The sequence below is a fragment of the Lissotriton helveticus genome, chromosome 3_1 (genome assembly GCF_964261635.1).
Source record: "Lissotriton helveticus chromosome 3_1, aLisHel1.1, whole genome shotgun sequence".
In the NCBI taxonomy this organism is placed as follows: domain Eukaryota; kingdom Metazoa; phylum Chordata; class Amphibia; order Caudata; family Salamandridae; genus Lissotriton; species Lissotriton helveticus.
In genome coordinates this window covers 174197803-174213408 of record NC_136061.1, presented here as the reverse complement: position 1 = coordinate 174213408, position 15606 = coordinate 174197803, and the positions used below count along the sequence as shown (strand labels likewise).

The 15606-nt window shown below is 46.2% G+C and overlaps 1 protein-coding gene across 8 annotated transcripts in view; it reads left to right on the top strand.

The window, feature by feature from the left end:
• MTMR4 (myotubularin related protein 4) overlaps nucleotides 1–15606 on the top strand; it is an 856656-nt gene that overhangs the window by 318800 nt on the left and 522250 nt on the right. For all 8 annotated transcript variants that reach the window (XM_078679492.1, XM_078679491.1, XM_078679497.1 and 5 more), the window contains one exon: nucleotides 4592–4758. In XM_078679492.1, coding sequence (XP_078535618.1) covers nucleotides 4592–4758 — 167 coding nt within the window. The remainder of the gene's footprint in view (nucleotides 1–4591; nucleotides 4759–15606) is intronic.

Below are 15606 nucleotides of genomic sequence, written 5' to 3'. Positions count from 1 at the left end.
TGAGTTTTCAACGTCAATGAGTTGGCTTTGGCACGGACGGTGACTTCGGATGTTTCGCGATCACTGTTGGTGATTTAACAGTGTCAAATGGTGCTCAATGTCGAGTGGTGTCTTGGAGCAGTCCTTGGAACAGGAGAAGGATACTCCTGTGGAAGAATGACGTTCCCCAGGGCTTCTTGATGACCCAGCAGCCATTTCTGCTGTTTTCTTTCCTGGTGTCCATGCAACCTCTTCTACTCCGTGTCCTTCTGGAAAACATCTGACAGTGGTTGCAGGATTCTGGAAAATCATCTTCTGGAAGGTGTTAATACACTCCATGTGTCAAAACATCAAGTACAACTTAAAAACCAGGTTTTGGATATACTTCCCAAAGATTTAGGGCCCGATGTAGGTAGCCAAATACCGGTCGGTAACGGCCGAAAATCAGTAATTTCGGCCATTACCGACCGGTATAAGTGCATCGAGATGTATGTCACCAAAAACGTACCGAATCGGTAAATACCAGTCGGTAAAACACCGAATCGGTATTACACGAATCGGAATTTACCGAATACATATTCTCCGAATCGGTAAATAAGAAATGGTAATTTACCGAATCGGTAAATACCGAATATATTCTTATATTCTTATTTACCGAGTCGGTAAATAAGAAGTGGTAAAAAAGGCCATTTGAGATGTAGCAAAGTCACGAAATACCGAATTTCGTGAAATTCGGTATTTAAGAGTCGGTATTTAACATGGATTGGAAGCAGGTGGAAACCAGGAACAGGATATATAAGAAGGTCCCAAAATGTAACTCTGCACCCACAATGGCGGCTTTCTACGTTATTGCAAGACGGCTACGGATACAGGCAGCAGGAGAGAGGGTCTGGCTAAGGGAGGAGCAGGTATATAGGCAGAGGATCACCCTCTTCCAACTCACTGAAGCAGAGATCCTGCAAAGGTACCGACTCCACCCCAGAACCATCCTGGACTTGATCAGGGACCTCCACCCATATCTGGAACACTAAACCCGAAGAGCACACGCCATCCCACCCCATGTACAGATGCTGTGCTGCCTACACCTTCTTGCCTCTGGGAGCTACCAGCAGGTAATAGCTTCTGTAGGTGGAGTGTCCCAGAGCTGCCTGTCACGCTTTTTCAGAAAATTCCTAAACGCCATGATGCAGAGGATGGAGCACTACATTGAGTTCCCTGAGACACCTGCAGAACTAGCAAGGACAAAAACTGATTTCTATCAACTTGCACAGTTCCCGCACATCATCAGCTGTATGGATGGGACGCACATCCCACTATGCCCACCTGCAGCAACTGAGCACATATACAGAAACCGGAAGTCCACACATTCAATCAATGTGCAGGTGATCTGCAACGCTAGCAACATGATAACGGACATTGTAGCCAAATATCCTGGGAGTACCCACAACTCCTACATATTCACCAACAGTGGGATATACAGACGCCTTGTGGCTGGTGATTTTGGTGATGGATACCTGTTGGGTAAGTATGTGTGAGACACCCTGATAGTTCATGCAGAAGGTGCACACCTGAGTATGTGACTAATCAAAATATCCTTTCCCACCCAGGTGACAGTGCATATGCCCTGCGGTCATTTGTGCTCACCCCCTACCTGAACCCATCCACCAGGAGTGAAAGGTGTTATAACGTGGCACACAGAACAACACGTTGCGTGGTGGAACGTACATTTGGGCTGCTGAAAAGTAGATTTAGGTGCCTCCATAAGAGTGGAGGTGCACGTCAGTACACGCCAATTATCTGTTGCAAGATTATTGCGACCTGCGCCATGCTGCACAATCTTGCCACCAAGGAGGGCACAGAGATTGAACTAACATATCATGAGGACATTGATGATGGGACAGTACAAGCAGATCACAATGCAGCAGGAGCAGCACCAGCAACAGATGGTCGACTGCGACGTACTGAAATCACCAACAGATACTTCTAATTGAGCGATGACACACAGGCATGTCCATTTTTTTGAACACTCACTTTAATATGCACTACTGCACCTTCCAAAAGAACATATATCAAATTAAATGCACTTTGCACAATGGTTGGCCAAAGTTCACTTCACTGTGACCTGTCCTGTGTTCATTACGTCTCTCAATGTTTGCGCTTACGCATGATGTTTTGTGAGCCACGGGGCTGGGGGTCTACATGCGCAGTGGTGCCAGTGTCATCAGCATGGAGTCTGCTGCTCCTACGAATGTCCTGAACAGGCGTGCTGGACCCACTCCTGCTCGTTGACTCCTCAGTGTCCCCAACAACCATGTTGCCACCTGTGGCTGTCAGCTGTGTCAGCATTGCCTCCATTGCAGAGGTCACCCTCCCCATCCCCCGGGACAAGTCACTGCAGCAGTGTACAATGTCAGTCTGCATGTTTACAGAGCGGCGACACTGCAGTGTGGTAGAAGTTGCCAACCGGTTAATAGACTGATTCAGCAGCCTGACCTCGCGCCTATACCTGCGCCTCTCTTGGTGGTCACTTTCACGCCTGTCACAGAGGGTGCCCATGCGCACCCCCATGTCCCTCACCCCCTCCGCCATGGACTCCATTCCTTTGCCCATTGCCTCCATTCCTTTGCCCATGGCCTCCATTCCCTTTGCCATGGCACCTATCCCCCGATCGATGTCCGACATCCTGGTGTTCAGGATGCGCACCTGCCTGTGCACTGCCATGATGCCTTTGGCCTGCATACGCTGGACTTTAACCATTGTGGCTACCAGCCCAGCAAAGACCCCCTGCACATTCTGCCCCTCATCCTGCTCTCGTGCCCTACGGCCACGGTCACTTGCACGGCCAGATCTCATTGACCCAAGTTGTCCAGCGTGGCCAGCCCGTGGTGGTGTGCTAGGTCTGGGAGCCTCGACCACTTCCTCGTCGGAGCTCTCCAGGATCCTTAAAGGTGGTACGTCCTGCCTCCTTGGCCTCACATGCACAGGGGACCCTGAGCTGGGTGTTGTGGCTTCTGCAGGTGCTGGCGGAGTCTGTGTCTCGAACAGCAGGGGCGACAGTGGCTGTGCAGTGGTGTCGTGCTCCATTGCTGTGGGTGCGTGGGGTGTGATTGTATCCTCAGGGACAGTGCTAGGTCCAGCTGTGTCTTTGGCCTTCTCTCTCGCAGCCGTTGTTGTGGCACTACACTCCCCTCCCTGCGCTGCTCTGCGCGATGACTCTCCTGTGAACAGATATGGACATTGATCAGCTGCGTGTTTTCCCAACACAAATTCCTAACACACATTTTCATTTGCCTAGACTGTTTGTGTATGGGGAGTGTGGCATGGCATGCAGGGTTCGGTGTTTGCAGCTTTGATGTATGTACCTATGACTACAACTACCATGATGCTTAGCTGGGGACTACAGTCATGTGTGCTGGATTGTGAGTGATTCACCCACATTGGGGAAGGGGCCTGGGAATGGGTGGGGTACATGTCCATGCATCTTACCTTTCTTTTTTGCAGCTCTGGCTGAGCTATCAGCATCCCCGATCCCATGTATGCTCTCAGGCTCCATGGTGGATTCCACGAGCTGCTCCAGGTCGGTGAGGCTTGGGGCACGGCTCTTCCCCCCCCCCCCACCGGTTGCTGCTGATTCCTTCCTCTGGGTGGCTAGTTTTTTTTGGTGGTGATCCTCAGATCATACCACCTTTTCTTCATGTCGTCGATTTCGCGATGGGTCACTCCTAGGGCATTGAACTTGCTCTGGATTGCCAGCCAGGTGTTCCTCTTAACAGACTCAGCTACTTGCAGAGACTGTTTCCCAAACAGCTGGCTGTAGTGCTGCACAACCTCCTCCACCAGCACCTGGAGCTCTGTTGGGCTGAATTTCACCTTCCTCTTTCTGTCCCCTCCATCCTTTTGTGCCTCCTGGGACTCCATGCTGTTTCTCTGCTGGTCTCAGTGCAGCCTGCTCCTCTGTCTCCCCTCCAGCTCTCTCTGCAGTTCTGTTGCTCTGCACCTGCATGGGTGTGGCCACCTCCAGGTACTGGGGTGTGGTACTTGCATCTGATTGGTTGATCTCTCAGATGCTTTGTTGTGGGGTGTGGTGGGTGTCCCCGATTGGTGCACAGGCTCACATGTCATGTATTCGAATTTTCGAGATCGGATTTTACCGATTCGGTAAATATCGATTCGGTAAATACCGATTCGGTGTCTCCCATTCATTTACCTACATTTGGGTTTCCGGTTCATAAATACCGATTCGGTATTTATGAACCGGTAAAAATAATTTACCTTCATCGGGCCCTTATTCTTTTCCTTTAAAAAAAAAAAAAAAAAAAAGAAAATGTGACTGTTTTTCCACTGACACTTTCCTTAGTCTGGGACTCATTTTATCTAATTAGCTACTTTAAAAAAAATTAAAACTTAATAAAATTAGGTGTTTTTTGTAGGCTGCAAACATGTTATAGTACTATCTGCGAAGTTGTATCTACTTATTTGTATGTTATTGAAGTGCTCTTCGATCCCACTTGTTGGCACGACAGTTGGGTTGTTATGACTGTTAATGAGTCTCCTGAAAGAGAACTAGGATTACAGTAACATTTTATTTTTCAATATTTGTTCTTGTTTCCAGATGTCATTTTTCCACCTTCAAGCAATGCCAGGAGTGGCTGAAGCGGTTAAGCAGAACAACAACTAACCCTGCCAAACCCGAAGACCTGTTTGCCTTTGCCTATCATGCTTGGTGTATGGGTGTTTGTGCTGATGAGGAAGATCCTCACAATCATCTTTGCCAACCTGGTGAGTATGCCATATTTTATTAGAATTTTGAGGCCGAGGTAGCTTTCTGCACCTTTTCTTCCCGGACTATAGCTTTTCTTCCTGTGTTAAATGATATACTGCTCTTCTATTTTCCTGTCCTCTTCTTAATTTTTTTTGTTCTCCCCCTTACCTTTGATTATAATATTTATGTGGTTCTGACATTACTGTCTCATTGTGCTTGGTTTGTCAGAGAAAATGGCCAAAGGTAATATTGTCATTGCTCCGAATACTGTTATTGCTACAAAAAATCGATGCAGATTATATTTGTTTGCATGATTAAATGTGCTTTGACTGATTTCATTGTTTTCCTTTTTTGGGGGAAAGGCGAATAATTGGTCAAATGTGTGTGTGTGTGTGTGACACCTCCGATTTTTCAGTGTTTTCAGGCTCCCCAGTCTTGTAAATGGTTAATGATGGATTTCTCTGCTAGGGCGTCTTTAGGGCCTTTTCTGAGGCCCCAATGGAAGATCCCCTTGACCGGCCTAAGATGATCTTTGCTTGGTTGACGCGTGGGGTGCCAACTATGATCTCATTTATAAAGGAAGTCTTGGTTGAGGTCTTGTTGACACTGACTTGACTGTTTCTTTGAGAGGCAAAGTAATGTTTGTTGAGGCAGGAAGCAGCTTTAATGCAGCTGATTAGATTAGGCCTTATTAGTGTGTGTGGTATGCAGCATGCATCAGATTCTTACATTTTTGGATTCTGCGATGGAGATTTCTTAGGCAGTCCTAAAACCTGCTAAATATGAATAGCCTTTGGGCTTTTTCCAGTCTGCTTGGCATACCATACTGCTGTCACTAGAATCGTCCTTCTGTAGCTCTCAGAACAAAGAAAATGGTGTTTTGGCAAAAATGGGCTTCTCCTTTCTAGAGGTGGTGGGCTTGTTTTTTAGATGGTGCTGATAGTTTAACCAATCTGTTGAATTTAATGTTCCTTTTTGGGTGTTTTTCGGGTTTGTAGATCATCTGTGACTCCTTTAGAAAGAATGCTATGGTGCTCAAGCTGTCTTGTGAGATTGCGAAGGCGGGACTTCTTTCTGACTGACTCAAATAAAAAACAGGAGCCACGAGCCCTGAATTTTCTTTGATTAAGTTGCTTTATATAAAATGGAACCGATTTTTAGGGCTCGCCTGAGCCAGCGCATGTGCTGCTCTGCGAGACATTTAGTGAGTGGGTTTTGAAAGTGCTACCACAGGCTTTTCCTGGCCTCAAGCTTCTGGTTACGTGCGCGTGCACGCAGCCGCTATCTTCCTTTCTGTAATGGCTCATTAAGCCTTTCAGTGCGTGAATTATGCTCCTCCACCCCCTTGCTGTCTGCTCTCAGTCCGCCCTCCCCTCTCTCTCTCTCTCTCTCTCTCTCCACGTCAGCTTCATCCCCCTTGCTCTCTGCTATCACTACCCCCCTCCCTTCTCCCCTTTCCTTCTCGTTAGCTTCAGGGTAGACTTTGTTTAAAAAAAATTGAAACCATGTGTTATTTCCCTTTGAGTGTACTGCAGTCATGTGATCTCCTCGTGATGTTCTGGCGTTAATTTAACCATGTTGAAGGTAAAGCGCCGGTGCCGCGATTGTTGCAAAAGTAAAGAAATAGAAAAAAATAATAATTTCTTTACTTTTGCAGCAATTGCGGCACCGGCGCTATACAAGATTCATTCCCAATAGTTACATGCAGTTACAGGCGCAACGGTATGTCTCGGGCTTTAGGATTGAGGGAGAGCCAGCCTCCCCACATCACATCCGATGGCCCGAGATACAAAACCCAAATTGCCCTCTTGCTACCACGAGACTCCGTTAGCACCCCCCTCCCTTTTTACTGGAAATCTCAGATCAGCATGTCATGTACTCAGGGCAGAGGTGCCGGCGTGACTCCCCACAGTGGGAACAACTTGCTGCACAACAGCGCTGTTTCACTTTTGTTGATCCAGGTGTACGTTTGTGCAGTGCAGCGCTGCATGTAATTTTCAAAATCCAACTCCAGCCTCCTGCTACGAGGGAACAAGAAACAAAACGGCACTACAGTCCTATAAGTTTAATCCCCTCCTTGTTTATTCACCAGTCATGGGATGAGAAATGGCCGACTCATTTCGCCATTTGCCTTCAACTGGGCCATAGAGTTTACATACGAAGATAATGTATTTAAAGTGCCCAAACCACAATAGTCTGTCATCGTTTTCTACATGAGAGAGAAGAAAGGCTACAATCTTTTCTTGTTTGCTGTCACTTCATAATTAACATTTTAATTAGGAAACTCATGTTCAATTTTGTTGTTAATCTTTATAAAAATTTTGGTGCAATTTGCTGTGCACATTTTCCAATTTTTCCAATTACTTTTCTGTGTATATGTGTGTGTATGTGTGTGTGAGTATATGTATGTGTGTATATATGTTATGTTAATTCATTTTATAAAGTGCAGCGTTTTCCCAGAGGTGTCTTGGCGCTAGCTCGTTAAAGATCTACTTACTATATCAGCTTCTATCAGAACCCTATAAATACAGTTAAAAAGCCAGGTAGTTAAGGTTTTCCTAAAGACCAAAATATATTTAATTGTTTTTAAATGTATGGGCAGATCGGCATCACGCAGTCTCCATTGTAGGAAGCATTGTTGTGTACTAAGCATATGGGGTACCTTCCTGATTTCAAAGTTGGTTGTTCTGTGAGCGTACGGTGGATACTTGCCAGGACACACAGGCATTGGGAGATACATTGGAAGGGGGCGGCATTCATGTAGCCGTCTCCTTTCATGTAGACCTGGTTATTTTGTTATCGTGTTCACTTTTCCTGATACCAATGACCTTGTGCCTTGTTATATATTGTTTCGTGGCCTGCAAAGGCATTCAATTGGCTCATCATTCATATTTATTTTTAAAGCTGTCATTGTATTGAATAAGAACACTAGTCTATCCTCACAGTATCTTCCTCATTCTAAATTCACTCGCCGTGAGATGTAATTAAAGCTCCGTTCGATTTGTGAATTAGGCGTTTTATTTCCCCTCTTTTTTTGCAACAAGTCAACAATACAAAAATAATTTCAAATGGAAAGAATATTTACTTTATATGGAGCACTCAACCTAATACATCCACCGGAAGTAGCAAAGTACCCTCCTGTTCCATTTCTAATTTGAATGGTCAGATTTCCCAAAGAGGGAAAAAGACAGCAGCCTCCTTTTGCACTCGAACTTAAATAAAAAAAAGTTAAATGGATGATTTCTGTATGGTGGCTCATCCAATGTTCAAAAAATGTGAGGTGGAACTTAACCTAAAAAGTGCAGATCTTTTTTTTAGCCTGGTTTTGGAAATGCTATTTTATCCATTTGAGAAACATATTTGTTGTCAATGGGTAAGGAATGAACTTCTTTTTGGTGTGACATGTATGGTGTCTGTGCAATTCATGTCAAACGTATTGTATACGTTAATTAGGTGCTTTGGACTATTATCCTTAAGATGTTAGCTTCTTTTGTTGTGGAGCCTTCATCCATTTATTGGCAGTATTCTCAAACTCCTCTTGTGATAAGTGACTGGAGTATTTGATCATCACAGTTTTGGCTGTTTGGGTGCATTCTTTTGTATACGTAGCATGTGGGCATAACCCATGGGTCTCTCCTTTGGGACCTTATAAGTGTTTAGCCATGCAACGGTTGATGTTGTTGCACCAAGGATATTGTGCTGCATAACTAAATACTTATAAGGTCCCAAAAGCCTGTTATTGTTTGAGTCTATGGGTTCCCTAAGTGAAATTTAAAATGCTCACTTTTTAAGCCTTTTTGGAGCTGCAGTACTGGGAACGGGAACCACAGATCTAGGGTGTGTGTGCCATTTGATCTGTGGAGGATTCACTTATACTTTGAGACCATTGAAGAGATTTAATTTATTCCTGTGAAAGTATAGCTCAACATTCAAGTAACTACATCATTATGCTCCTTGCTATAGGAGAGCTCTCGAGCTAAGTAGATTGTCTACTTTTTTTTGCTGTTTCTTTTGGTGAATTTCAAACTTTCTGATTACTTCTAACCGCAGATTTCTTACCTTTTAAAATATCTCTAATCGCCAGACTGGATCCTAAGGTTTTCATACGTGGTCCTGTGCCAACTTAGTACCACATAAAAGCATCACCGGTGTGTATGCAGGCATCCGTTCCTTTCTTTCTGTGCCTTCGAATGTGGATTCGGAGATCTGATCCTCTCTTCGTCAGACTTGCAAACTTTTCTCACAATAAATTGAAATCCATTGTGAAGAGAAAAAATGTCCACTTTGAAATATACAGGGTTCAAACTATGCTGCAAATGTAAAAAAACAGATGCCGGTGACAGTCTCACTAGGTGTGCCTTTTGTGTTTGGGCTCTGGGAAAGTCTGGTGAAGAATGCGCCCTCACTAACCCAAAGTTGATAGTGGAACTAAGCTGTATGCCATTGAGCTTCGGAAAAAGACATACCAGCCCTGCTCAAAGAAGTAGGCCCATTCGCTGCTAAGGTAGTTCTAGTAAGACGAATACCAAACTTGTTCACAACCTGTCACTCTCTATTATCAGAGATGTTACAAGAGCGTAAAGGGCTGAAATCTTCTCATAATAGGAGAGCAGAGGATTTCAAAGCCAAATGTAGCAGAATTGCCTATGATTTAGCCACTTTCAGAAGTTTGCTTACTAGCTCATATTTTCTGTTACAATGAAGGAAAAGATGGTAGAGGATGATTACTGCTCATTACATTTTTTGGGCTGATGAGGCAGTTTTGTGGATGAACCAAGCTGCTGCTCCCTGAACATTTTGCAGACTTCCCAGGTTTGAAGGTGGAGACTAAACTCTAAGCATTGAATGGAGTATATATATGTGGAGCATACACACTTATTGTTCTTGCCCCACATGTAGAGATGTCCCCAAATAAAGGTTACCTGGCTTTATATGGCAAATTAGCCTGTACTAAATCTTGTTCCTCCCCTCCTTCCAGAAACTTGGACTGAGTACGATCGAAGTCCCAAGATCCTTCATAATTAAAAAAAAAAAAAGCCTTTGAAAATGTCCTTCTTACACCTGATGTTCAGTAGAAAATTTGATCCATGGAAGCCCTGTGAGGGCCTGTGACTGATCCTCAACGCCCCCCGACGCAGCCACATCACCTCCCACCTAAGAGACCTGCACTGGCTCCCCATAAACAAGAGGATCACCTTCAAGCTCCTCACCCACAAAGCACTCCACAACAGCGGACCAGCTTACCTGAACAACAGACTCCACTTCTACACCGCCACCCGCCAGCTCCGCTCCGCTCCACCAGCCTCGCCCTTGCTGCCGTCCCGTGCATCCAATGAACAACCTACGGCGGACGATCCTTCTCCTTCTCCAGTATTAGGGTGTCTTTCATAGATTCACATGCTTGAATAATTCCCCGTCGTCGAAGTGGGAGTCCCACGGTACATAAAATAGTAGTTAGATATATATATATACCTAAATATAGATATATATACCTAAATATAGATATATATACCTAAATATAGATATATATACCTAAATATAGATATCAAATAATATACATATTAAAAAGTAAAATTTTGAAATACCATAGAACAGCATTGGCCCATAAAACAGCATTGAGGGAGAGCTCACTTTAGTAACATATCCAAGTCATTATAATAGTCCACATTCCAGCCAATCAGGCTGTGTGAAGGGGGTCTCCCTGAGCTCTGCTCAGTTTTCTTCAACTTCAAACCTTCAGATCTTCAAGAACATGTCTTCTACAAAAAAAATCTTTATTCAGGCCCTGTTCTGCCTGTGGAAAACTTCGTTTTTTCTCTGAGGACCCTCATAAAAAATGCATCTACTGCTTGTATCCGGACCATGAGGTGAGGAGTTGCAAAATTTGTCGGACATTTTCATCAAAGACAATAAAAGATAGAGAGGCCCGTCTCCTTCTGTGGGTACAGAGGTTGAAGACCCCAGACAACCCTGTGTCTGATATAGAGAGAGTGTGTCTTCTCGCCAATCTAAGACCTCTCTGAAGCGTGGGTCTGAGACTGAGATTCCTTCTCCTTTTCTTAAAAAGAAGAAGCTAATGGACGCTCCGAAGTCTGTCTCCCCACGGGATCTGCCTGCCTCTACGCCTGCGGGACCTAGTTCTCTAGCGTCGCAGATCCAAGCGGTGCCCTCGTCCTCGAAAACGAGTGCCAGCTCGTCGACGAGCCCGTCGACGACGAAGAAATCCGTCGACGGTATACCAACCTCGACGACGACCAGCACTCAGTCGACGACGACTACTTCGTCGACGATGGCCCAGGAGGTCCGGCCTATCTTGTCCATTGTTAAGATCTTGTCGACGGCGAAGAAACCCGTCTCGTCGACTAACCTTCCTAAGCGTCATTCGTCGACAAAGACTTTGTCGACGCGTCCCGTCTCGTCGACGCAACCTCTTCCGTCGACGGTGGTCTCGTCGACGGCCAGTACCCCGTCGACGACAGCTTCGTGGACGATAAGCCTGTCGACGCTGAAGATTTCGTCGACGGCAGCACCATCTTCGTCGGCGCCAGTGTCCTAGTCAACGAAGACCTCTGCTTCGTCGACGGCAACCGCAACATCTTCGTCTGCGCCCGGAACATTTTCGACGAAGCCCTCTGACGATTTCGACGACGAGGCTCAATATTCTCTGGCAACTGCAACCACCTTCACGGTGGTGACGGCTACTACTGTTGGAGTGGAGGAGTGTGGCTCACTGATTAGAGCGGCAGACCCTGATGCAGAGGTCTGGCCCGGGACCAGGGTTTAATTCCCGTCGCGGCAGGGTCTTGAGCTCAAATGTCCGCGGACCCGATAATTCACGGTGCCGGCTCTAATCATGGGGTCCCACGCTTCAACTCTGGGCAATAGCTTGCTTAGTCTCCACACCGGCCCTAATCGCTAAGGATGCCTGGCTTCACCAGGGGGGTGCCCAGGAGTTGGGCGCCTCACAGGAACAGGCCACGACGGGTTCCTCAGCGGTTTATTCAGCACGGGGACACACTGGTAAGTGTAACCATGCGCTTTATAAGCTTCACAATTACAATTACTGTTAAGCGTCCCGCTCCACTGGTTTTGAGCCCTTTACAACCTCGCTGCTTTGGTCGACCTGATTCCTGACTCCTCCAGGGCAGAGGCACAAAAGATCGTGCAAGAGGGTGAAAGAATTTAATCGGAAATTATAGACTGCGCATTCGATATTTCTTCGACAGGCTTCAGACAACTGGCAGGCGCTGCAGTCTTAAGAAGGTAGGGCTGGTTTAAGGCTACGTCCTTTCGGCTGGGGGTGCAAGCAAAAATACTCGACTTGCCCTTCGATGGAGAGTCCCTCTTAGGCAAGCATGTGGACGATGCCTTGGAGTCCATCAAAAAGGATACAGACACTGCTCGCCCCCTAGGATCTCTCCAATACCGGAAGCGACCATTTCGTGGAGCACGTGGCAGGAGCACATCTTCCAATTTTCGAGGCTCCTCCCAGGACCGCTCCTACGGTGACAACAGACAGCGTTACTCCAACCAGCCTCAGTCTAGACAGACCGATTCCAGACCATACAGGAGAAAATCCTCCTATAGAGGGGGAAACTCTTCCAAAAAACAATGACTTTCTAAACACCAAGTCTTTTCCTGCTCTGCAGATTGGAGGTCGAATCTCCCGAGACTTTTACAATTGGTCACTTATAACTTCCGATCGTTGGGTCTTGGATGTGATTTCAAAAGGCCACGCCCTAGAATTTCTCAAGTTTCCTCCCAACAGCCCACCAACTGGTCCCCCTCCAGCACACTTGAAGGAACTGTTTGCTCAAGTTGCAGTCATGATTCAAAAGGGAGCAGTGGAAGTGGTTCCTCGATTACAACAATGGACAGGCTTTTACTTTCGATTTTTTTCTCATCAAAAAGAAATCGGGAGAGGGGTGCCCGATATTAGACCTCCGAGCCCTCAACAAGTACATCAAGTCCCAAACATTTCGAATGCTGACTTTGCTGGAAATCTTACAGTTTCTAAACCCGAGGAGTTCCTCTCCACAATTGACCTCCAAGACGCGTATTTTCATGTGCCAATCCACCACAGACACAGAAAGTACCTGTGTTTCAAACTAGGGACGAAACACTTCCAATTCAAGGTTCTGCCTTTCGGCCTTCGTTACGCTCCGAGGGTCTTCACAAAGAACATGGCTCCGGTAGCGGCTTATTTACACCTACAGGGCATACAAATGTACCCCTACTTAGACGATTGCATGATAAAGTCCCCAACCTTTTTTGAAGCACAACAACACACTCAGACTTGCCTGTCAGTCTTAAAGAACTTGGGTCTTTCCATCAACTACGAGAAATCGCATGTCCTTCCGGCACAGAAAAGAGTTTTTCTGGGAGAATTAATAGACACGAACCTAGCAAAGGGGTTTGTTTCCCTGGAGTGCCAAGCTCGCATTTCCAAAATGGTGGCTCTTTTACACTCAAAAAAGTCTGTTTCTGTCCGCATATTGAAATCCTTTCTGGGCATGACGTCCTGCATACCATTGATCCCCAACTGCAGATTGCACATGAGAGTAATCCAAGAAGAATTGGACAAACAATTGCGGCAAGACTCAGGCACGTTCAACAACAAGGTCTCGCTGACACCTCGACTTCAGGGAGTGTTGGAATGGTGGGCTCACCCTTCCAACAGGGAGCATGTTTGAAGAGACCGCCCGAACGCTTACCCTTACAACGGACGCTTCCTTAGAGGGTTGGGGCGCACACCTCGAAGGGTTGTCAGTCAACGGCAAATGAACTGCGGACCAACGCAGGTGGCACATCAATCGCCTGGAGCTCTTGGCCATCTTTCTCGCCCTGAAGTCCTTCCGTCTGCTGGTGGAAGGAGAATCTCTGTTGGTGCGTACTGACAACACCACAACAAGCAAGGGGGTACGAAATCTCTTCGGCTCTCCAGACAGGCACAGATCTGGGAATGGGCGATACAGCATCGAGTCCATTTGGCTGCAGTTCACGTACCGGGCATCTCCAACGCCCTTGCAGACTCTCTCAGCAGATCTGCCACGGTCAACCACGAGTGGGAACTCCATCAGCTCACTTTGGACTAAGTCTTTCGCATGTGGGGCCAACCGGACCTGGATCTATTTGTGACACCACTCAATCGCAAAAGCCTACGCTACGCAAGTTGGCATACCCACAGAGGATCGAGCAAGAATGCCTTTTCGATCAACTGGTCGAAAGAATTCGCATACGCTTTTCCGACGATCCCACTTGTTCCTCGTCTCCTACACAGAATGAGAGCACAACCATGTTGCATCCTGTTGATTGCGCCCAGGTAGCCTCGTCGACCATGGTTCACGGATCTTCTTCTACTTTCCAAGTGCGATCTGATCCCTCTTCGCCCCCTGCCTCACCTTCTCACTATGAACCATGGACATATCTGCCATCCAGACCCGGCATCTCTCCAGCTTCACGCTTGGAACCTGAGCACCATGAGTTCGCCCATCTAAATATTGCTCCTGATTGTAGCGAGGTCCTTGCTCATGCACGTGCTCCTTCCACCATTAAAACCTATAAATTGAAATGGAAACAGTTTTGTGTTTGGTGCCACTCGGAAAACATTGATCCTATGCTCGCTACCCGTGAGCAAATACTGCCTTTCTTCCTCCTTTTGGCGAAGTCAGGACTTTCACATTCCACTCTCAAAGTTTTCCTGGCTGCACTTTCCTGCTTTCGCCACGATAGTTCCACATCTCTGTACTCCTCTCGGATCATTCGCCAGTTTTTTAAAGGTCTGTTCCGGATGTTTCCACCGATCCGGCGTCCTCCACCTGCTTGGCATCTGAATCTTGTCTTAGCCCAGCTTCTCAAGCCTCCATTCGAACCGATCCACTCAGCGGATTTAAAATTCCTTACTTGAAAAGTTTCCCTCCTCCTCGCACTTACATCCTCCAGACGAGTGAGCGACATCCAAGCTTACACCATTCAGCCACCTTTTCTTCAATTCTCAAAGGACGCTGTTGTACTTCGTTCAAACCCTAAGTTTATACCAAAGGTTCCATCTGACTTCCACCTTAACGAACCTGTCATTCTCAAGACTTTTTTCCCTAACCCTCAGTCTCCCGCTGAGCGTACTCTTCATTCCCTTGACCTGAAGCGCTGCCTCAAGTTCTACATCCAACGCATGCCATGTTAATATGTGTATTTATATGATTACATTTTCTTTATTGCCTTTTATGACTCTCTTTTTGTTGGCTTACTGCTTTCTATTCTTATTCAAGCATGTGAATCTATGAAAGACACCCTAATACTGGAGAAGAACAAAAGTTACTTACCTGTAATCTGTGATTCTCCAATATTGGTGTCTTTCATAGATTCACATGCGACCCACCCTTCCTCCCCTCAGAGCAGGGCTCGACAAATCTGAAAAATGGTACTAGTCCTGCAGGTCTTGTACCTAGAAAAATCTCCTCGACCTAACAATAACCTACTTAACCTCCGTCTCAGAAAGTGGAGCAAATGTGACAAGATAACAAGATTTAAAGGCATCTTTATTGCTCATTTGCTTTATGAACAATAAAAAGGCCTTTAAATCTTGTTATCTTGTCACATTTGCTGAGTTTTCAAAGACGAAGGACAAAAGTTAGTATATTTTCCTACTCACCAGAAAGGGCGAGTAGGACCTAAAAATAGCTCGGCCTCATAAAATTTACCTGTGGATTTGTCGTGCCCTGCAGAGGCTCTCTTCTCCTCATGCACTCTTGGTCACTCTTGTACTACGAAAATCTGAGGGCTTGAGCTTCTGAGGAGAAGGTTCTAGAGGGTGCTACAGCCTGATTGGCTGGAATGTGGACTATTATAATGACTTGGAGATGTTA